Source organism: Anser brachyrhynchus (genome assembly GCF_964034855.1).
Source record: "Anser brachyrhynchus genome assembly, chromosome: Z".
In the NCBI taxonomy this organism is placed as follows: Eukaryota; Metazoa; Chordata; class Aves; order Anseriformes; family Anatidae; genus Anser; species Anser brachyrhynchus.
The window spans coordinates 10,335,400-10,360,673 of NC_137697.1; the positions used below are offsets into that span (position 1 = coordinate 10,335,400).

Below are 25,274 nucleotides of genomic sequence, written 5' to 3' on the forward strand. Positions count from 1 at the left end.
CTATATAGTTATGTTCATGCACATTAAACAACATTAAACACAGTAATCAAATACAGATCAATGTACAGCTACATTTAATAGGCTGAGAAGCTGCCTTGACAGTTGTATGATACAGCATGAAACAATCCTCTTTGTAAATCCATTAGAAAAAAAAAATTGGACATGACATTGCTATAAATAATATAGATTTGAAGTAGCGCAAAAGATCAGAGGGATTACTTTTAAAGCTACAACACAATACTGAAAAATGCCAAATTATTATTCACATAAAATCTCATGTTGCTATTGTACTTGCTTCTACAGTCATCAATTTCTATTAAGACAAAAGAACTGAAAATAACAGGAAGACAGAAATCCGTAAGTATACCCCAAACTGTCACGGGTGGCAGTTAATCTATCCATCCATCTAGAATATGCCAGATAAAATGTACAAAACTGATTTATATTCCTATTTCTCATCTTGTTTACAACTTTAATCATGACAAACAGCTGCTGAAAGCAAATTGGGATGCATCTTTCTTTACTCTTGTACTGAAGTCATTCACTCATTCACTTGGGTCAATTCAGGAAGTGCTACTGTTAAATCTCCTGCTGATGGAGATGTAAATCTCTTACTCCAATTATGGCCTTATGGGAAAATGTGATGGTGCTAGACAAACTTGATATTTTTGGCTTCATTTTAATGGGCAGCTGTGGTCTCAGGGACCTTGCATCTAAGGATGTTGTGATTTTAACCCAGTAGAGGTTCATGCATTTGTTTTGGTTCTTCAAATAAGCGTACTATAAAAGCTACTGCATGACGTTCTAGCTTGCTGAGTTAAGAATCTGAAGAATTTGTATTTTTTAAATATTTGCCATTTTGTCATACTATTGGGTTTTCTACTGCAAACAATCATCCTGTTATTCATCTCATGAGCAGAATCTCTCTTGCTGGTATGCAGAGTCTTTAAATGTAAAATGCAGTTTTGATCTGACTACAATCATTAGTAACATGCTTTTATATCACATGGACCTAGTAATTGCTGCTATACAGTGACCTTTCCCCTTAAGAAAAGGTAAGGAAGCATCTCAAAAGATTATGCAGTTCACACCTGTCCCCAGGGCTTACAGTAGGTTTTTATGTTACATCTGACAGGAGTCTAGCTGACCTATTTTGAAAGTTGTCCAACAGTGGAGATGTATATACACCTATAAGTAATCTCTTTCCATTTTTGATGATCCTTACAGAAGGATTTTTTTCCAACATGTTTTATTGCAATTTAGGCCTGTTATTTCTTGTACTATTCACAGTTAACATAACTCATTTTTGCAGAAACCTTTAGTATATTTAAAGACACTGAGCAAATTCCTCTTTATATTTCTCTTCTTTAAACCCAAAGAAATCCAATTCTTCCAGATATTTTCACTCTAGTTTAATTATTTTTTTGACTTAATCTGAATAGCAAATGCTTTTATTTTAATTTAAAATAGGCTAAAATTTCCTATACAAGATTTCTGTTCAGATTATTTCTTCTTTCCAATAGACATTTTTTCACTGAAAATTTCTTTCCAACAAAAATAATTCTTCCGCATTCAAGAACGAGATGAACACCTTATGTTTTGCAGTTCTTAAGTTTATAAATCCATTTTATTCAGAAGGTATAGTGTTTTCATGTGGAAATATGACTAGAGTTATAATAGGAAATTTTCCAGATGTGAAAGATTTTTGCATTAAACATACTGGAATTCGGCCACGCTATACACCTGTAAAAGTCGTTCCCATTTGCCAGACGTCTGAGGCAACAGTAGCTTAGTTCTCCCACGCTGAACTTCTCCGTTGCAGAGTATTCATGCGGAGTGGATTAGGATGCATCATCCCCAGGGGTGACTCAGCATACATCCTCCCTGGGGCACAGCATCTGAGGGCTGACACAAAAGGCCACAGGACGTGAGCCTGACATGCATTACCCCAGAGTCACAAGAATACAGCAAGTACACAGCGGCCTCTGGCAACTAGTAGAAAAATCTTCTTCGGTTTCTTCGGCCCTGAGCCCATGTCTCCATAACAGACTTGCGTTATAGAAAGTTTGTCAGTCACAGTGTCCACTTCGGGTTTCTCTTCAGTGTGCATGTTCATTCTTCATCTGACAATGACACAGGCATTTCTGTCCTACTTTCTTTTGCTCCAGTGAGGTGCTCCCACTTCCCTGAGCTTCCTTTGCACCAACTCATAGAATCACAGAATGGTTTGGGTTGGAAGGGACCTCAAAGACCCCCTGCAATGGGCAGAGACACCTACCTCTAGACGACGTTGCCCAATGTCCCATCCAACCTGGCCTTGAGCACTTCCAGGGATGGGACATCCACAGCTTCTCTGGGAAACATGTTGCAGTGCCTCACAACCCTCTGAGTAAAGAATTTCTTACTACTGTCTAATCTAAGTCTACAGTCTTTTAGTTTACTCCGTGTCCTATCAATGCACCCCCTGACAAAGAGTCCCTCCTCAGCTTTCCTGCAGGCCCCCTTTAGGTACTGGAAGGCCACTATAAGGTCTCCCCGGAGCCTTCCCTTCATCAGGCTGAACAACCCCAACTCCCTCAGCCTGTCTTCATAAGAAAGGTGCTCCAGCCCTCTGATCATCTCTGAGGACATCCTCTGGACTTGCTCTAATAGGTCCATGTCCTTATGCATCATATAAGGCCACCAGATTTGTTAGGCACAATCTGTCCTTAAAAAGCCATGTTGGCTGTCACCAGTCACCTCATTTTCTTTGTGCCTTTGCATAGTTTCCAAGAGGATCTGCTCCATGATCTTGCCAGGCACAGAGGTGAGACTGACTGGCCTGTAGTTCCCTGGATCTTCCTTTTTTCCTTTAAAAGTGGGGGTTATGTTTCTGCTCTTCCAGTCAGTGGGAACTTTACTGGACTGCCAAGACTTCTCCAGTATGATGGATAGTGGTTTAGCATCTACATTTGCCAGTTCATTCAGGACCATGAATGCATCTCATCAGGTCCCATGGACTTGTGCACCTTTAGGTTCTTTCACTGGTCTCAGACATGATCTCCTACAGTGGAGAGCTCTTCATTCTCACAGCCCCTGGCTTTGCTTTCTGGAGCTTGGGCTAAAAGGCCGGAGCTCTTGCTTGTGAAGGCTGAGGCAAAAAAATCGAGTACCTCAGCGTTCTCCATATCCTGGGGGAACTCATTTCTTCCTGGCCTTCTTTCTTCACAATCCTTATCACCTCTCTGCCATTAGCCATCCCTCAGTGAGTATCCTCGGAAGACACTGCAGCAAGCTCTGTACAAGTAATTGTTTTAGGCTGGCTCTACCTTAGAGATCTGTACAGTATGTTCTACTGCATACATAAGCATAATCCAGGTTGATCAAGGGAACAAAAAAAACTATCCCATCCTAAAACTTGAAATATTTGACTTCTCTATTACCAAATGATACGGATAAAATTGTTACATGAACATGTTCTAAAGAATGCTTATAAATCTGCTAGAAATGTAGCTGAAAGAACACTCAAAACTTACAGAAATTTGCTTGCTCTTCTGCTTTACTTCCTGAAAATAAAAGTAATCTCTGAGTAGGTGACATTTTCATGCATTAAAATTATACATATATTTGATGGTATACTAAAATTTATTTATGACTTCCAACAGTGTTTAAAAAAAAAAAAAAAGAATACACTATAGGAGCTGGGGACTACAGGACAGACACAGGACCTGTTGGGAACCTTCCATCACCAAGCGGTATCTATTCCTGACTAGACTGTTCAAAGCTATTGAAGAGAACCTAATCTCCTTTATTTGACCAAGCGTTTTATTTTCTCTCAAATTTTAGTTTAATACCTCCCAGATACTATGTGCTAGAATGTGTATGTGCCTGGCATGTAGTTCAGGATGGAGTGAGCAGGACAAAAACATGCCCTGTGATTTTTTATTTTAAATAAATGTCCTTTATCAAATCCTGATAAGGAAGGCAGTACCAGGCCAACTCCTGTTCTTACCCCTGCCATCAGAGTGGTTCCAAAGAGTGTTTATCAATACGGTGATAGGCACTTTATATATATAAATATAAACATATATATTTATATATAAATGACCGAGCTTTTGTTTCACACTTCAAATGGAGTAACAAGAAATTCTAAGCCAAAATTATAAACCAACTAACTATTTTTAAAATTGAATTGGATCTTCTCATTTTCATTTATGCACATAAGAATAGCAAGTGCTGACTACATTAGTATAATAAAGTTAAATATGCCATCAATGTGCATAAATAGTTGACTACAAAAATCATCCACACATTGTGTTGGGCTTAGAAGGAAGATCATCAGAGCAGTGTAATTAAATATTTTAATCCCATATAAGTCTATAAAAATAAAATCTGAGTTGTTTATCCCCTCAATGTGGCAGGAACACAATCTGAAGTACAGGCTTTTTTGCATTTCAGTGGAAGACCAACTATCAGTTTATGAAGGCTACACATAAATGGCATGACATTCTGTTAATGTTCCTTTTGATTCCCAAATAGATTCCAATAAAATATAATAATTCCTCTTTGCATAACTGTTATCACTACATAAAGACCTCAACACTATCTCTTTCAGGAGAAATTAAAGGAAAAGCCCGATTTGAAGATTCATATTGTCAAGCCTGGATTTCTTTTACAGAATGCAGTCTCACTCTTACACCACCACCTACTTAGTAATAACACAGCAAAGTGCATTCTTCTACACATCAAGCAGCAAGTGCCCACAGCTGGTTCGTATTTACACATCTTCGCAATCATGAATATCACAGCTTTGAAAACAAGTGCCCAGCTCACAATGGGGTAAACTTATGTCACAGAATGGTTGCGGCTGGCAATGACCTCGGGATTCACCTGGTCCAACACCCTGCTCAAGCAGGGACACCCACAAATGGTTGCTGCAGACCATGTCCAGATAGCTTCTGAATATCTCCAAGGTGGGAGACTCAGTTGCTTTCAGTTGGTCATTTCTTAATGCTGCCTTTGTTGTTGTCATTTGTTTGGTGGGTTTTGTTCTTCTTTTTTTTTTTTTTTTCAATGAAAGCATGGGTCTCACTTTCTCTAACGGGAAGGATTGTTCTAATGAAGATATGAAGAAGTTGCTACTGTTTAAACTGTCATCACCAATACAGTAAAACTCACTTATAAAAGCAAAACATTTACAATTAAAGAAATACTGCAAGCTTGAAAATACATTTCTGCAGTTTCTATATTCATGTTGCAGTTTACTCTTAAGTGTGCTTTTACAAATTGGTTTCTAGAATTTACGGAATTACGTCTTACTTGAGTTGCAGAAATTAAGTTCTGCTTGTTTGCATTTGTTACTATTGACTTATCCTACTTACTAAATTCAGAAAAAAGAACAAAATACTTTTTGTAAAAGTTAATGAAAATGGGGCTAATTTATCTCATTCTGTTTCTTTTCACAAGTTTGACAAAAAATCCTTCTTTTCACTTGAAAGAAATGAATATATTGTGCAGCACATATTATAGATTAGATTTGTTTGGAAGCCGTATTTTAGACAGGGGAAACAAGATCAAAATACAATAAATTGTTTTTCCTAAGAAAAGTGCATCATTTGTTGTGAAGTAATGAAAATGTTTACGACAGAACATTTGGCAGGATGTGGGTAGCAAAGAAACACATTGAGGGTTGGGAGGTGGGGGAAGAGAATTCAAACAATGAAACAGTAAAGCTCCTCTGTAGAAGGGCAATAATTCCCACATCTCAAACATTACTAAAAGTGATGACGTTTATGTTTTATTAGGTTTTCTTTGTAAAAAATATAATTCAGTGAAAGATGAGAAAATCATGAAAAGCTAATGGGAAGAGTATAATTACAATAGATCTCTAGTTCAAGAAGCCTCCACAGGCTCATTAGTTGAAAAATCATTTAACCTGTTAAGGCTTCTCCAGTCTTTTAAAACTCCTTAAGGAATCTTTTAAGATTCCTTAAAAATTCATTCACTTGAAAATAGTGAGCATTATACCTCCCAAAGCACTTTTCTGTATGAGAACACATTCATCAGAAGACAACTCAATATGCCTTAAGCACACAGAAAAGCAAAGAAGAAGAAACATCCCATGTCAGAGCACTGGAGAAGCCAATGGGAGGGAGCTTACCCTCCTCTGGGATCCCTGCTTGGAAAACAGAGAGACAAAAGCATTCAGAGAGCAAAACCTACCCAGTGATTAACCCCCATAACCTGTTTCTCTCTTCTCAGACAGTAAGGTCAACATAACATAACTACAGGTGTATCTACAGAAGTGTTTTGTTTCAGATCCATAATGTGCTTTGATGCAAATCTCTGATTGTTCCCACTGAAAACGATTTGGCTTGCACTGTAGAGTAGTCTCAGACAACATAAACTGGATTCCTTTGAGATTAAACTCGTATTCCAGGACAGCACCTGAAGCTCCAAACAGAGCTAGTCTGAACTACAGCAAAATGAACACTGTGTGGGTAAGTCCCCAACACTATTAACTTGAGATACCCACTCCTGTTGGCATGATGTGCCTAGTTAATGCAGATGAAGCTTACAGGACCTGGTGAGCAGACCTGGTGGTATAACTAATAAGGGTAAATCAGTACCTATAATTTTCATTACTGTGATTGTAACATTTTTTATAGAATAAGAAGCATCGGTTACCTTGCAGGAAATAACTTGGAATTTCCTGAGACTAATGTATTTAAAATCTCAGACATAATTTACAGTGACAATTTCAGTCACTTAAGGAAAAAAAAAAAGGATTTATAATGTATTTAAATGTATTTAAAATCTCAGACATAATTTACAGAGACAATTTGAAGCACTTAAGGAAAAAAGAAGGATTTATGGATCGTTGATCCAGACATGACAGACCATCTGCCCTTACCTTCTAGAACACAAAAACAACAAAATGTCACCAGTTATTTGATGTGATGCAGGTATGTATGGATTTATACTAAATATTTCATATTATCATAGTGTGACAATATAAAGGAGCACACTACAAACACATCTGCAATGCTCAGATTTCGCCTTATGTTATTCTCACATTTTGGGACTGCTTTTTTTTTTTTTAATATTGCTCCTTACTGTATTAAAAAAAGAAAAAAAGTTTATGCATGATTCATTAGACTCACTCAAAAAAAAAAAATTTATTCTTGAAAATTTTTCAGCCCAAACACTTTAACTTTCCAGAAATACTCTAACTAACAACAAATTCTTTATTTCTACCAAACCAACATAAAGCTACTTTGCATTAGAACTAAAATCAAGCCAGTATCTTTTTTTTTCTTTTTTTTAATCTAAGAGCTCGTGACAAGTTATTTTTCAAATGGACTTTTCTGAATGTATCGGAATTTAAAGGTTCACTTGCTATGTTTCCACACTTTAACACTCAGAAAATTATTCCATTATAACCTGTAAACAGTGGGTGATTTGATGTGGGGGATGAGTCATCTGGTCACAATGTGGCCAAGACAGTAGGATGGGACAGTACAGCTGGAGCTACAAAAAAGTTGCACTTGAGCTACTGCAGAGCACCCAATCTTTTTACTCTCTTTTTAGCAAGAGAATCAACTTCACCCACCATTTGGAGTCAAGAAGCCACAGGGAAGCGTGTAGGTGCATATACGATTTGCTGCACCTGAAGCTGGAAAGTAGGAGACAGGAAAAACAAAAAAGATGCTAGACGTCTGTTAACAGCCATGTACAAAGGTGAGGCTGGGTTATCACCTGGCACTTCACAGGACCTTCAGCTTTAAGCACTGTAGCGGTACAGCACCCAGAATGTAGTATGTGCAGTTATGTCAACATATTGTTACATAAAGCCATCACTCAAACACAGCATGTTACACAAAAGGCTTTGAGCTAGACAAGTCTTGCACAAGCCCAGTGACATAACCACAAAGAAAGCACTTGTGAAAAACAACCAAGTAGAGGACATACTGGCAATTAATAGCAAGAACCTCTTTCCTTGCCTATTTTCAGGTTATTTATAGATATTGAGCTACCTTGAATATTTCTGTACTTTCATTCTCTCATGCACAAGTCAGAAGATGCAGTTTATAATTTTAGCATATCAATGTTGTCAATTTTCCTACCAGTGCTATCTCTCCTAATCCAAGCTGGGCACGTCCCAAAGTCTGCCAGGCATCCCAGGAACGTGGGTTTCTCTGAACAGCCATTTCTGCTGCATGCACTGCTGGAAACATTTCATGTAATGACATCAGGACCTATGGCAGAAAAATAAGAGGAATAAGAATAAACAAACTGAAAACGGAATTAAATTTTCTGGGATTACACAAGCAATCACCCTTGTTTCAATAATAAGGACAGGTTTGTCTCACCTCGGTTTTTATAGTTTACAAGTCAGTTGCCTAATCTAAGAGTCACCCAGTGCCGCCCCGTAACTCACGGAGAGAAATAGGCGTGCTACAGGATGATTTATCTGAACAATTTACGCAACTCTCCTAGTGAAGGCATCCGTGTCTCTCCCTCTGCCCTACATATCCTACATTCTGTAGAAGACTAACAGAACTGTGATATTACACAGAAAGAGTAACACTGAGAATTAATCACAATACATAAGCAAGTGCTGTTGCAAAATGCCCATGTGTTTTTTTTTTAATAGAAAACCAAAATCTACCCTACATAGTTACAGTGCATGTGATACAATTATAGCAATAACCCTTGTAATTCAGCTTGAAAACAACTGTAAAAATGATGATTTCAGAGAAGTCTTTGCTATTGTAGAATGCTTTACTTGTATAGGAAGTAATCTACATAAAAAATGTAAAACGGTGGTTTCTGAATCTGGAAATCTCGTTTACTCAACAAACACTACAGGTTAGTGTTAGCCTGTTACCAAAGCATTCTATCCCTTGCATTGAATCTCCATAACTAAGCCTATAAATCATAGCTAACAGCACATATCATGTCTCAAAGCTTGCTTTATTTTTCCAAGACCTCCATGAGACTGGCATGTTACCTGAAGACCTGCATCACTCTGAGATCATGATTTCAGACACCCGCATGCTATGGTGATAGATAACAGTGTAAGAAACAAATGACAACTGCATTCCAACAGTATGATGAAAAAGTGAACCACACAAGTAAGACTCATGTGTGGGCAACCACTTTCTTCCCAACTGGTCAACCCAGAAGCATGACAAATAATATCAGAATACATTCTCACTGCTGCTGAAGAGTAAAACACATTTATTTAACCTTACAGCCCCACGATATATTAAACAGACAAATATAAGTGTAGCATAAAGGAAGATTCAAATGCAATTACCTTGAATTAATTAATTAATTAACTTTAATTCACAAAGTACTTGCACAGTACAAGGGTAACTGGAGTAGAAGAGTAAGAGAGCTTTACCTCAGAAAGTAACCCTGCACACAAGAAACACAGCAAGCAAAACTTCCAACAAAGCCTTTGGATCCATACCTCTGATGCTTTAGTAAGATTATTTTTTTCTGGAGAGTAATTGCATGTTTTTGCTTTAATTTGATTTAACAGACTGTACACTGGAATTTAAAGTACCTAAAAATCTTTAAACACACTCCATAGCTGTATGTCATGTCACTGGCATTTCTCCCTCTTTTTTCTTAGTAGTTCCCAATAACTGTACTTTCTCAGCAAAGTTGGTACTGAATATTATTTATTTTTCTAAAACTTTCAGTTCAACTGCTTTTTGTGTGCAGCTTCTCCAATCTGCAACAGATCTATGAATTGAGTCAAACTGTTACCTGAGGAGAGGTGTACATCCTACCAAGATTAAACAATTTTGCACCCCTCAATTAGCTTTTACATTCGTCTCTTTAATGTATTTATTCTCATAAGAGAAAACAAATCCAAGTATATCATTACTTGAACAATTTTATGCCACCTCAGACTAATCAGTACTTTTTACAAGTATTTCCTACTGCAACAACTCCAAAACATCATTATAAATATAAATATAAACATTCTCATCTCTGCGCCTGGCAAGATCATTGAATGAATGCTCCTGGACACAGTATCAAGGCACATGCAGGACAAAGAGGTGATCTGGGACAGGCAGCATGGCTTCACCAAAGGTAAATCATGCCTGATCAATCTGGTGGCCTTCTATGATGGAGTGACTGCATCAGTCGACAAGGGAAGAACAACTAATGTCATCTACCTGGACTCCTGTAAGGCCTTTGACATAGTCCCACACAACATCCTGATCTCTACGTTGGAGAGATATGGATTTGAAGGGTGGACCATCCATTGGATACGGAATTGGCTTGATGGCTGCACCCAGAGAGTGGTGGTCAATGGCTCTATGTCCAGGTGGAGGCTGGTGATGAGCAGTGTCCCTCAGGGTCTGTTTTGGGCCTGGTGCTTTTCAATATCTTCATCAATGACACAGACAGTGGGATTGAGTGCACCCTTGGCAAGTTTGTAGATGATACCAAGCTGAGAGGTGCAGTTGATACAACAGAAGGAAGGGATGCCATCCAAAGGGACCTGGACAGGCTGGAGAAGTGGGCCTACATGAACCTAATGAGGTTCAACAAGTCCAAGTGCAAGGTGCTGCCCCTGGGTCGGGGCAATCCCAGACATGAGCACAGGCTGGCAGAAGAACCCACTGAGAGCAGCCCTGCAGAGAAGGACCTGGGGGCTCTGGTGGACAAAAAGCTCGACATGAGCCAGCAGTGTGTGCCTGCAGCCCAGAAGGCCAACTGCGTCCTGGGCTGCACCAACAGAGGGGTGGGCAGCAGGTGAAGGGAGGGGATGGTGCCCCTCTGCTCTGCCCTTGTGAGGCCCCACCTGGAGTGCTGCGTCCTGGTCTGGGGCACCCAGCACAAAAAGGGTGTGGGGCTGTTAGAGCGGGTCCAGGGGAGGGCCACGAAGATTATCAAGGGCCTGGAGCACCTCTCCTGTGAAGAAAGGCTGAGAGAGCTGGGGGTGTTCAGCCTATGGAAGAGAAGGCTCTGGGGAGACCTCATCGCAGCCTTTCAGTACTTAAGTGAGCCTTATAAAAGATGGACTCTGATCAATCAGATAATGACAGGACAAGGGGGAACGGTTTTAAACTAAAAGGTGGGAGATTTAGATTACAGGTTAGGAGGAAATTCTTCAAAGGGTAGTGAGGCACTGGAACAGGTTGCCCAGAAAAGCTGTGGATGCCCCATTCCTGGAGGTGTTCAAGGCCAGGTTAGATGAGGCCCTGAGCAACCTGATCTAGTGGGTGGCATCCCTGCCTATGGCAGGGGCGGTGGAACTGGGTGATCTTTAAGGTTCCTTCCAACCCGAGCCATTCTATGAGTCTATGAAGGTTCTTTTGCTCTCTCTAAAGTTCTTTCACATTGTTTTGATTATATTCTCTTCATTGTTGGTTTCCTTGATCCCTACATATCGCACTAGAATGAACCACTGTTCATTTGATTTAAAAAAAAAAATTAAGACACAATGAATGACAGTGTCTTGTTCAAAGTCTTGGGCTCAGTTCCTACTGTACACAAATTGATTTTACCCTCATTTTAAGAATTTATGGTTTTTGGTTCATTTATCTGGTTTTGAATACATTATTTTTACTTGGTCAAACATGGCATGAACATAATGGTCTAGTTTTCTGTTTCTCACAAAGATGTCTCCAGGTCCTCTTTCATCTCAACGCAGATGCTTGAAATACTTGAGCTGATCTATTATTTTTTCCTTCAGATATGTGAACAAAACAGGAATCTGTCAACCAGTAGCAGTCCCTACATCCGGATTTATTAGAATACTTGCAGCCACTTGGCTGTATTTTATCTTCTCATTGTTACAGTCATTTGTTATATTTGTAAGTTTGTTTAGACTTGGATATTTAACTGTATTGCCACAATTATTCTGAAGAAAACTGGGTGAAGTAACCTACCCCCAAATGCTCTCTCTGAAATAACCATGCTCTTTGATTTAGTTGAACTCCTTTCAGAAGGAACTCCTCCATGTGGAGAATATATCTTGTTGGGAGCTCTATTATACTTAGTATAACAAAGCTCTTGACCTTTTCTTAATCTTTTTTGGACTACAGTACAATTGATTCTAAACCACAAGCTATAATCAGCATGAATCCAGACACACATACAATTACATTACTTCATCAGCTGCTTTGTGTGATGTCTTTTGGTTCAATTTATATTGACAACTATGTCCGTATTTTTGGTAGGAATTTTTTTTTTTTGGACAGAGATTAATAGTTGTTACTCTCTGCTATTCTCTGCTAGTCACTTCTAACAAATACTCAGATTATGAAAGTAAACAGGAACAAGCAAGCGTTATTTTAATGGTCACAAACTACTAGAATAAATTAGACTAGTCACGCAGCATTTCTTTAAAATGGATTTTACCTTGAAAGAAAAAAAAAATTCAGTTGCACTAGGGTATTTTTCAATAACCAGACAAATAGGATGATGCTTCAGAGAAACTACGTATCACTCAGAAAAATGTGCCAATATAACCTTTTAATTCAAAAGGACAAAGATATCAAGCTTTTACTTGTCATAATTATTCTGGGAAAAACCTCCACAAAGAGACAATCTTATCAGCAAAACAGATGTTTATTTTGAAGCAAGCTATGAGGGAAAAGGGTTGTTTTGCCAGAATCACCTGCCTGTAAAGTACGGATCAAGATACGTGTGTATTTATGAATGTCCCTTTTAGGAGCTGACACTAAGATTCTATTCGTTTTCTGTTACTAATTTCTTGCATGAAACTTCTTTTGCAAATTTCATTAACAAGATGGCACTCAAGCTTCACAGTTAAGTAATCTCATTGCAAATTTTATTTTCCAGTTACAGTGAATGCAATTCATTAGAAAACATTGTTAAAACTAATCAATTAGAGAAGAAAACAAAATCTTACAAAACAGAAAAGGCTCTCTCTTCCTATGCACATGCTTCTGTCTAGTCATTTTTAATATATTTCTTATAAAGCTGTTCAGTAGGTGGCTTCTCTGAGGTTATTTTATTCCAACACAGACTTACAATTATCGCATGCATTGAAACAAAGAACATCTTTGTCACTATGGTGACTTTGTTTAATAGGTCTAGCTTTTTTAAAAAAAAGTGTAAGTGGAGAACGCTGTGGAGAAAAAAAAAATCAAATATTGCAACAGTCATCAGGAGACTGACCAAGCGAAAAAATCCAGGCACTAGCATGACCTGTCCTGTGCTACCCACAATATTTTGGAAGTGTTATGAATTCGAATGAGTCCTCACTTTAGATGAGATCAACGGCTTGAAGCTGAATCACTATATATAGACACATTCCAAGTCCAGTGAAAACGACCCAATTCCTTCTTCCACCCAGAAACCCATTTTGAAACAGTCATGAATAAAATTCTTCCTACCTGTAACCAGTTCACATTTACGCATGCCACAAAGCAATTACTGTTGTACCATACAACAAAACCTTTTCTAACGGACCTTTCTGGTATTTTCTAAGTTTTCTTGGTAAACTCCTTTTACTACATCCCAGTTTAAAAAACAAATAAAATGAAACTCCCTACTGCTTATACTTGCTTATGTTGTGATCAGAGAAGAGAATTACAAACTCAATTAGGTTAGTAGGAACCTCTGGAGGTCATGTAGTCCAACCTCCTCGAACAAAGACTGTTAACTTGAATCTGGTTGTTCAACATCTTTTTCAAATAAACTAAATATCTCTAGTTTCTTCAGAAATCTGTTTAAAGAATAATCATTTTCACTGAAAAGTGTTTTTTTCTTGCTCATGTAACACTGGAATTTCTCTTGCTGTCATTGGTAAGCATTGCCTTTTACTATTTTGGTGGACGCTTCTGGGAAGAATCTCTCTCCTCTGTTACACACACCCCCACCCTCCCACTAGGTAATAGGGATCTTACGAAACATAGAACCACAGAATATCCTGAGTTGGAAGGGATCCACAAGGATCATCAAGTCCAACTCCTGGGTCCCCAAAGGACCATCTGAAAAACCAAACCATATGTCTGAGAGTGTTGTCCAAACACTCCTCTTGAACTCTGGCAGCTTGGTGCCATGACCCCTGCCCTGGGGAGCCTGTCCCAGTGCCCGACCACCCCCTGGGTGCAGAACCTTTCCCTAACCCCCAGCCTGACCCTCCCCTGTCCCAGCTCCATGCCGTTCCCTCGGGTCCTGTCGCTGTCCCCAGAGAGCAGAGCTCAGCGCCTGCCCCTCCGCTCCCCTCGTGAGGGAGCCGCAGGCCGCCATGAGGCCTCCCCTCAGCCTGCTCTGCTCTGGGCTGAACAAGCCAAGGGACCTCAGCAGCTCCTCAGACATCTTGCCCTCTACACCCTTCACCATCTTTGTAGCCCTCCTTTGGACACCAATGGTTCTATATCCTTCATAGATAGGTATCTGTGAAGTTTATTTCTTTGCAGATGAAATAAACCAACCTATCTAAAACACTAAAATATTTATTAGCTTACTAGCTTGCACAGTGGAAGTAACATTAGAACATTACATAATTACAGTACATCACAAACTGGTTAATCTCAACCAACACAAATCAACAACTAAAAATCTTTTGAACACAACTATAGAGTCAATATAATGCATACAGCTGTAATATTGACAAAGAATACATGAAGAATTCAGCAGTTCATATTCTGAAGTTCCTCCAGTTCCACAGAGGCCAAATACAGTTCAAGGACAGCACAAGAACTTCAGAGTAGGCAGACGCTCTGCCCCAACTCTCGCAGCGAATCTCCTCTTAAACTTACACAGGTACATCATTTGCACTGTAAGCATGACCTGCTGTTTTGCTTAGAAGTAATATTTAATTAGTAACTTTTTTTTAGTAGACTTTTTTTTTTCTATTCACAGAAATGTACAATGCTATTTTTAAATCAACTGATCTCAGCAGTTGGTAGCAGAGTTTCTGTCTGTTATAAGAAAATAGGAGTATAAGACTGCCTCTTGGAAGAGTACACTAAATTCAGCTCAGAGTGGTTCGTACCTCTACAGTTTAGTGACTGTAATAGCCACGTTAGCCAAAGGTCTGTTCCAACAGAGGGACTCTAGTGGGCCTGGGGAAAAAAAAATAATACCCACATTCCTCTCTTATTTTGTTTCTTTATTTTGTCATAGTATCCCTCATGAATAGATTGGCAGCAGTCATCACCATAAATTGATCTTTTACCATCATGTCTGGTTCCAACTGATTGCCAGTAATGCAGAGCTTGTATTAAGCTAAATTTATAATTCCGTAACAAACATATCATTACCAATGACCATTTATATATGACCAACTATATATAAATCAGCAATTATTAGCTGATTTGTTATAACTTAAACTACTGATTATGAAATCTGGCCATTTCTTAGAAACTTTATCACTTCTTAGGCACAAAGAGGGAAAGAGGGAAGTTGAAATTATTTCTTCATTGAGCTATGAATTTCGTAAGCCTTAAGAACAAGGGTAGAACAATTTAAATATCCATATAATGGGCTTGGCATACAAAGAGAGATATGCAGCTGAAACCCTGATCCTGTTCAATGAATGCAAATTGAGGATGCAGGGCTGTACGGAAACTAGATCCTCAGACAGCTGATAAACAGCCAAAAAGCTTATTAAATTTACATAACTTGAGCTGGCAATGCATGCTTGCAGCCCTGAAAGCCAAGCGTAACCTGGGCTGCATGAAAAGCAACGTGGCCAGCAGGGCAAGGGAGCTGATTTTCCACCTCCGCTCTGCTCTCATTGGACCCTACTTGGAGTCCTGCACCCAGCCGTGGGGCACCCAGAACAAGAAGGACATGGACCTGTTGGAGTGAATCCAGAGTCCAGATGATCAGAAGACCAGAGCACCTCCCTTATGAAGACAGGCTGAGGGAGTTGGGGTTGTTCGGCCTGATGAAGGGAAGGCTCCGGGGAGACCTTATAGTGGCCTTCCAGTACCTAAAGGGGGCCTACAGGAAAGCTGGGGAGGGACTCTTTGTCAGGGGGTACAGTCACAGGACAAGGGGGAATGGCTTTAAACTAAAAGAGGGGAGATTTAGATTAGACATTAGTAAAAAAGAGGAGTACTCAGAGGATGGTGAGGCACTGGAACAGGTTGCCCAGAAAAGTTGTGGATTCTCCATCCCAAGTGTACAAGACCAGGATGGGGGCTTTGAGCAACCTGATCTAGTGAGAGGTTTCCCTCCCGTGGCAGGGAGTGGGAATTATTTGATATTAAAGGTCCCTTCCAAACCGAACCATTCTATAATTCTATGATAACCCTTTTTGCTTGTTTACATTAGTATTCACTCGTTTCAATACATATCTATATACAATTGTATGTGCACTTTAGGATTCCTTTAAATAAGTTATTTTACATTTACTTTGAAATACTCACATTACTTTAAACCTGACATGCTAAGAATATGTTAAGGCATGGCAAAACAAATAGATTGATCCTGTCCCCCAAATATAGGGGAATTCATTTAAACTCCGTCAATGTTAAACCATTATGCAGATTCAGGATCCCAGAAGAACGGTAGGAATGCTGTCATAGTTGCACAGGGTGTTCGCGAATTTGTTACCTGAGATCTCTGTGGTACAAGTATCACTGCATGAGTAACACTGGCCAGGTGAATTCTCAGGAATCCTGCCTGAATCCCAAGCAAGTTCATTATATGTACCATGGCCCTTTTTTGATACCTCTCTTGCCCCAAGAAGAGAGTCCTGGCTGGTCCACTGTACAAAAGTTCAGACCCAAATTCACACATCTCCTTCATGCACGCTCCTCCATCTTCGTAATTCAAAGCAGCAGTGAAATAATGCAATGAATGTATAAAAACTTAGGCCTCAATGAATTTCAAGCCATCTAAGAGACTACATTAATGTAGGTGGGCTTTATACACTCCTTTGAATATGATACTAAGTGTCTAATACCAGAATTAATACTAGGGGTGTTAGTTTTGCCAAAACAATAAATAATTATAATAATACAGAACTGAACTGCTTGCATAAACATTTACTGGATACTCAGTGTTCTTGCAACAGGGAAACAATTTAAGCTGGTAAGGGAACATAAGCTATATAAATTGAAACATCTTGCATGAAAAGGAGAACAGTATGTGCAACCCTAACCTCTCAACACACCATAATCATCTGTTTTTAAAGGGATCAAAGGGTAGCTGAGAGCGATGGAAAGAAACTCATCTACTTTTATGGGTTTTGAACCAAAATACAGTTGAGCAATTCCATAGCTCCCATATGATTTTCTGGAAACACTCTTAATGCAACTGTCATTGACAATTGAAAACTTTAAACGGTATTTCCGTTCTTCAGAAATTAGGAAAGACATTTGTCCCACATCAGTTAAAATAGGGATCTTTAAGTCTTTCCATAAATATTTAGATTCCTATTGTGTCCTTAGTGTATTTTTCTGAGCTGCATATTAAACAACAGGATATTTAAGATGTTACTTTGCTGCCGAGAAAGCAAATACTGATGAACTGGGGAGCTGCTATATAGCCCAACCTAAGACAATCTTTATAAACCTAACAGGATACACAGATATTCAGACCCATTAAAACCATCCCATCCTATGTTAATTCTCAAAAAGCGTGACTCACGGGGAGGCTTTTCTTCACTGACAGAAAATCAGTATAGACCATAAAGAATCTTTGCATATAGTGCAAAGTCATTCTTAGCATGAATCACCTCCTCTAGTATGTGACTCACATCAAGACAGGCAGATTTTCATGGTCCCAATACTGGTCAAGCCCTCGCTGAAATTGGTGTACAGCTTTCTTCCAAATCTGGAGCTGCCTAAACTTTCTCATTTAGCTACACAGTAATAGCTTCAGTATTTGTGCTGGTGTGATGGATTGGAGTTACATACTCAGCCATAAGACGGTATCATTTAAATATTAACCACAATATTTTTGGAATGACTTAACATATTCCTATTTTGGCAAAAAATGGACTTTTACAGCTCATATTAGTGCCTTTAAAAGTAGAAAGGTATCAGATTACACATTATACTAATCAGCTTCCAGTAAGCATAAGTCATACTGCAAACAACATCTGTAATAGTTATTTGCATGTACTAAAGAAATACTGCCAATTTACAAGATTAAAATAGAGGTTTTGTTGAAAAGATTTAAGAAATAATTTTATAAATGCACACTATTTTGTACATAAACTTATCTTCTGTTACACTGTGAATGAGAATACATTACGTAATAACAAAAAGTGAAACCAAAGAGAAACAGTGCAACTGTCCAGCTGTGCTCCCTTCTACAGGAAAGGGAGCAAAGATGCACTGGAAGTGAAAGCCTGAATTCCACCATTCTTTCAGGTTTTGTTCCTCTCCAACAGTATCATTAAGACAGGCAAAGAAGTTTTACAAGCCAAATTTTACAAGCCAAATTACAGTCACACAGCTGGTTTCTGAGCCCTTCCTGGTAAGCAGGAAAGCAACGTATCCTCTTCCTCCAAGTCACTTATATATTCCTCCAAGTCACTTATACAGTCTTCAGCCTGGAAAAGAGGAGGCTGAGGGGAGACCTCATCACAGCCTACGGCTTCCTCATGAGGGGGAGTGGAGGGGCTGGCGCCGATCTGTTCTCTTTAGTCACCAGTGATAGGACCCGAGGGAATGGGGTCAAGCTGCGACAGGGGAGGTTCAGGCTGGTTATCAGGAAGAGGTTCTTCACCAAGACGGTGGTCACACTGGAACAGGCTCCCCACAGGGACGTAGTCACAGCACCAAGCCTGTCGGAGTTTAAGAAAAGTTTGGACTACGCTCTCAGACATGTGGTCTGAATTTTTGGGTAGACCTGTGTGGAGCCAGGAGTTGGACACGATGATCCTTGGCGGTCCCTTCCAACTTGGGATATTGTACGATTCTATGATTCTATATACCTTGGTCACTTAGATGAAATATAAAAGGATTGGGGGTGCCAAGCATGCAACCACACATCAGTATTACCTATTGCATCTGGAGTACCAATTGAATGGTGATGTAGTAAGCACCTGTATGCACAGGTCACTCCACACCCTAGTCCAGACCTTGGTAAGCTAACAATTCCCTGTACTTCTGTTATTTCCACTGCCTTTTTCAACAGAATACTCTTGAGTAAAACACAGAAGAAACAAATTGCAAAATAAATGCTACAGCAAAAGCATTCTGCATAAAGGAGCCAGCAAGAAAGCACTCGAATCATTTCTTCTCAAGATATCTTATCAAGATATCAAGGATATCAAGATATCCTACTAGGTGGTCTGTTTTACTCAAACGAGTTAAATTTTTATTTATAGCCAAAAAATCTATAGGACTGATATCCTTTTCAAATCTTCCCACCCACACCACCCAAGTTTTTCTAATACAAGCTATATTCACCCCGTATATACATATATGTTGACAAAGTAATCCAACAATACTCAATTTATTATTTTAGAGAATCTAACTTTTTTCAGTTCACAGACAACATGAGCAGTTGTGATAACATCCAGAAGAAAAAAAAAGTAGCAGTTACCACATCTTGTGTTTTCGGTTTTGTTATCTTTATACCAGAATCAAATTGCAGCAGCAATAACAATTTTAATACTAAAAAATATACCATGCTTCCCAACAGTGGCATAGTACATTCATTGATGTGCTGTTTTTCCTTTCTCTTTTTCTTCTCCCAGCTTTAAACAAAGTATTTTTCCCCCATATTTTTGGTAGCTATTTCCCTAAGAGTACTTTTTTTCCCTTTCTAATCTGTAAAACAGATGGAAGATTGTTTTTTAAAGAGCCTTTCTTCCACATGTAAGTTTCAGTGTTCTCCCTTCATCTCAATTTATTTACCTGTCCTCTGACTTTTGTAGTCACATACGTTAAGTGACTCAACGTCATACACAATTTATGGCTTAAACTATTAGTTAAGGATTTCAGAAAACATGAATGAAGAAGAAATAGCTCTCACGGTTTCCTCTGAAGCAACAAACGGCTCTCTCACAGAGGATACAAATGTGCTTATACTGTGGCACATTAGCAAGAAGAAAAGCTTTTTATGTTTCCAAAAAAAAAACCTAAACTGTCAATGTGAGGAGATAGTTCCTGTCCATTCCTGTTGAAGCAGTCTCTGTAAATGTGCAAAAATATACAACATCGCTACTTTTCATCTTCCCTCTAGCCTGCTAATCTACTACACTCTACAAACAAAAACATTAAAACACAGGTAACATGTTCAGCAGCTTGGCAAGTGTTTTCTGTTTCCATTCATCTCAACTATGACATAGCACAACCTTTATATTCTTAAAAGAAAAAGAATAAAATTAATTAAAAAATAGAAAAAATGTGATGAGGAAGATCGACAAAAGCCTTTAGCAAACAGAACAAGCAGCTTTAACAGGTATTAAACACAGAAAAATAATGTGATAAAAAAGCAGAAGCCATGTATTTTCTTGTTCTCATTCTCAATTCAAATTAAAAATGTATTTGTAGAACAGCATCTTTATTTAATATGGGGGAGAAAAAAAGTACTCTCATACCTTGGCAAACAGATGGAGACAAAAGCTTCTTGATCCAAACAAAATGACAAATCTTGGCACTTTTGCCATCTAAGCTACACGAAGAGACACACTTAAATTACAAGCTCATGTCATAACTTTGACAAGCAGTGTTGATGGCTGCAAGCCTTTTTCATCAAAACATTTGTAAAATAAAGGCTTTGATGAATTAATGTCATAAATATACTCCAACTAACGCTGTTTTCCAAGACCAATTTATCTTTGAAATACTTAATGTGAAAACAGAGTGTAGCACGTCTTGTGTACAGTACCCGTGTTTAATGTTGAGAATATTAAACCAACTCTTTCGACTAAAAAGAGCAGGCAGATTTCTAATGGCAGAGTCAAACTTTATAGAATGACAGAATATCAGAACTGGAAGGGACCCACAAGGATCATCAAGTCCAACTCCTGGGTCCCCAAAGGACCATCTGAAAAACCAAACCATATGTCTGAGAGTGTTGTCCAAACACTTCTCTTGAACTCTGGCAGCTTGGTGCCATGACCCCTACCCTGGGGAGCCTGTCCCAGTGCCCGACCACCCTCTGGGTGCAGAACTTTTCCCTAACCCCCAGCCTGACCCTCCCCTGTCCCAGCCCCATGCCGTTCCCTCGGGTCCTGTCGCTGTCCCCAGAGAGCAGAGCTCAGCGCCTGCCCCTCCGCTCCCCTCGTGAGGGAGCTGCAGGCCGCCATGAGGCCTCCCCTCGGCCTGCTCTGCTCTGGGCTGAACAAACCAAGGGACATCAGCCAGTCCTCATACATCTTGCCCTCTACACCCTTCACCAACTTTGTAGTCCTCCTTTGGACATTCTCTGATAGTTTTATGTCCTTTTTATAATGAGGACGAAATCTTCACACAGTACTGGAGGTGAGGCCGCACCAGCGCAGAGCAGAGCAGGACAACCCCTTCCCTCAGCCAGCTAGCAGTGCCGTGCCTGATGCTCCCCAGAGTGCGGTTGGCCCTTGTGGCCTCCAAGGCACACTGTTCATCTTGTTCATCTGTCAAGAGTAAGGTTCTCTCTGCTCCCTCAAAAATATAATTTTCAGATATTTCGGTTGCTTCTTCTACATTGTAACATCCTAATTCAGATCCTAGCAAAGATGTTATTTATTATGATTGGCTGGAATACAGCATATTTTTAACTCCTGCTAAAAGATACCCTGCTGTGTTGAGAATAAATGGAAATCCTAAATTAATTTTGATGTAGTTTATGCATACAGCAACATTGGCCAGTGGTCAATGACCACAGAGTTTTAATTTCTAAACTCACAAAGAATTGTCATGATTTACCTGTGATTTCATCTCATAAAGCGTAGCATCCTCCGGAGTTAGCTGAAGTGCTTCATCCCACTTCTGAATAGCCTCCCGGTACCTGCAGTTAAAACAATATCACACTCTCACTATATTTAAAGGAGACTTAAATTAAGAATTTCTATTTTTAAACCCGACGTTTTCCTAATTAAAGTGCAAAAGCATCTCATTAATATTAATAATTTTTCTAATCACTTCCCCTTAAAACATGCTGAATTGCTTTGAGGAACTGGGTATTTGTTTTTGTGACCAATGAATGCTAAGTACTAGCGTGCAACTTGCCTTAACTGAATTTACAAGTCAACATAGGAAACCTATGTCAAAACAGTGAACTAAAGTTAGAATTCTTGAACTGAATCCAGTTCCCCTCGTCGTCAAAAATCATGTTCAGTCACGTATTAAAAAAATGTAATCTGAATGCAACATGCCTTACTACAGTCATCATTTAAAATTTGTTTTCAATTTCAAAAGCCTGTTGGAGTTACAAACCAGCATTTCTGTATTGTTACAAAGACTAAAATACATAAGTTCAAGTAACCTTAGTATATAAGGATAAAAAGGAAACAGAAAGTAAACAGGTATACTGAAATTATTCAACTTTGGGAAGATACACAGTAGCTTTGTAATATGTTGCCCTCTCCTAAAAAAAAAAAAAAAAAAAAAAAAAGAGAGAGAGAGAGAGAAGAAATGAGTTCACCAAACCCAATAAAAAGATAAAAAGTAGGTCTTTGTCTAAACAAAGAGGTGGAACTTTGACAAACGCATACTATGGTTTTAAACCACACCGAAAAACTGTAACAGCATAATAAACAGTTAGAGGGGTGCAATCTTCCAGACTAAAAGAAAGCCACACATTAACATCAATGAGTATTCTGAGTGCAGCAAGTTCTCTGAATCCTCCACTTCAAAATTCACCTTTGTCACAGAACTGTGTAGGAACCACTACATTTCTATTAACTTCACTAACTTCACTGTGAAGGTATGAAGCAGTTACTCTTGATATACACACTGCACTTTTAATATAGTATAAATAAAACTAGTTTTCATACACACCTGATATATAGTTAAAATAGTTACCTTCACTCACTCCCATTCTCCCTTCTCTTTCCCTTCCCCCATTTTTCAGTCCTCTGGCACGCATCACACCAAATCAGTCACATGAGAGATTTCTGAACTGACTGGAAGTAAATAATAGATTGGAAAAGCAACAAAATTGAAGTTGAGCACTCAGTAATGATTCGGGTATTACTTGTAAATGTTTGTAGGTGACACTGCTAAGTATGCTTAGTACTCAAATTAACCACAAGTAAAAAGATGTTTCAATACATTTTCCCATTTCCTCCAAGTTTAGCTTCCAGCTGTGCATTTGCAATCTCAGTTCATTCTCCATGGGCAGGTGTTCACACTACAGGAAGCATCACCACATTTTTTACACGTTAGTAGAAATATAAGCCGTCTTTTAGTTAGCAAAAACCACTTTTTCAGTAGAAAACTATAGCTTTGTCTAAAACCCAGCACAGCCATAGCACAACAAAACCTTAACTGGCTATGAGAAATACACCAGTAAAGGGCATTTTGAGCTCAGTTAGGCGGTGTCCTGGCCACGCAGGAAGCCACAAGACTGTGACTGTAGGGGAAAAAAGGTTAGAAACAGAAGACTACAAACCTGAGTAACACAGTGACAGTATTTAATAGATAGAAAAGAAGACACAACACTTGCATTCTGGAAATAGAAAGGCACAAGATCAAAGTTTCTTTTCAAGAACAAGCATTTTACTTCTATGAAGAGGACATCATTGTTCATGAAAGTGTCAATCTGAATGAGATAAAACTCACAGCAAGAGCAGGTTACCTCTGAAGGTAGTGTCAAATACAGGCAAATACAGCTCAAAATTCTGTTGGGTTTTGCTGCCAATTTGCCAACAGTCTGTCAACAGAATAAAGATAGGCAAGGGAAAGGAGGCCGTTTATTCACAAAAGCATTGTACAACATGTATGATATATGTACGAACAGAGCAGTTCAGTGATCCAGAAGGTGCAGAATAGTGAACATTCGTCAGGAAAAAACTCAGTCCAACCTTTGAGCCTCAGAAAGATTTATCTGAGAGAAATGAAGATGGAATGCCAGAAAGAGCACACCAGAAGAGGGCTGATAAGGGAAGATTTGTCTGCAGGTACATATGCTGAACCACCTGCTCAAGACAGACCGATGACAACCAGTTTACAACATGGACATACCCACACTGCAGTGAAACATTGATCTTTTCGGCACATGTATTACCCTAAAAGAAAGGGTGATAAAACACACCTGTTTTATTGTTTTACAAATACTCAGGGAAAAAAAAATGTTTCCATTGTTCACGGAAAAACCGTAAGCCTTGGCCGACATAAGAAATGAGCTAATACATAGTTAAAGTTGCTAAAATAAAAAAAATTAAAAACCTGATCATTTTACTGTCCGTCAGGATCCTGTTGTACAGGATCTTTATCATTGTAAGGAAGAAAAAATAATTTTGAAAAAGAGAGCTTCAATATAAATATACATGCTCTGGGTTTAATTAAAACAAATTTAATGAATATTCCACTTGCTATTCCCATTTTTTTTCTTAGAAAACAAATAAACTCATACAATTGAGTTACTAGCATGTAACAAGCCAGTATCCATCAGCCAAGCTGCAAAAACTACCATGTCATGTCTGGTAAATAATTTTTGCTTAATGCTGTTCCATTTATCTTAATGCAGATCACATGCCTAACTTAACTCTTCCAATGTGCCTGACAGAGAATGAGAGCACATCTATCCAGAACACATGCTATATATAGCACAGATGATGTGCAGTAACGTGCATTTGAATCCTATGTCCCTTCAGAAAAAAGGGATATGAAACCTAGTACTTAAAAAAATTAAAATAACTTGCATCAAAAACAAGAATGAGACTCAAAAACCCCAGATCCATCCACCGGTGATTTTATAAACTTTCCTCAGAAAACTCTGATATTTATCACACTGGGAAATAGTCCCAGCACCAGTAGGCTGGGGGCCTACTGCCTGGAGAGCAGCTTTGCAGAAAAAAGACCCATGAGTCCTGGTGGCCAACAAACCAAGTTAAGGCCAGCAATGTGCCCCCATAGAAAAGAAGCCCAACAGCATTGTGGAGGGCTTTAAGCATCGCCAGCAGGTTGAGAGAGGGGATCTTTCTCAGATCTGGTGAGATGATATCTGGAGTGCAGGGTCCAGTTCCAGGCTGCCCAGTACAAGAGAGACATGGACATACCAAAGCATGTCCAGCCAGGGGCCACAAAGATGATTAAAGGCATGTAGGGCCCTTATCATGTAAGGGGAGGCTAAGAGAGATGAAACTGTGCAGCCTGGAGAGGAAAAGGCTCACAGGAGATCTTATCAAAGCGTAGAGATATCTGATTCAGAAGTGGGTGCAGGAGTAAAGAAGATGG

The 25,274-nt window shown here is 39.1% G+C and overlaps 1 protein-coding gene across 1 annotated transcript in view; it reads right to left on the reverse strand.

Annotated features, from left to right (window-relative positions):
• The window catches only part of TTC33 (tetratricopeptide repeat domain 33), a 52,327-nt gene that overhangs the window by 4,473 nt on the left and 22,580 nt on the right, over nucleotides 1-25,274 (reverse strand). The window contains exons 2-3 of the mRNA XM_080573780.1: nucleotides 21,801-21,882; nucleotides 8,106-8,237 (exon numbers count right to left, since the gene is read on the reverse strand). Of these exons, the coding sequence (XP_080429906.1) occupies nucleotides 8,106-8,237; nucleotides 21,801-21,882 (214 nt within the window). The remainder of the gene's footprint in view (nucleotides 1-8,105; nucleotides 8,238-21,800; nucleotides 21,883-25,274) is intronic.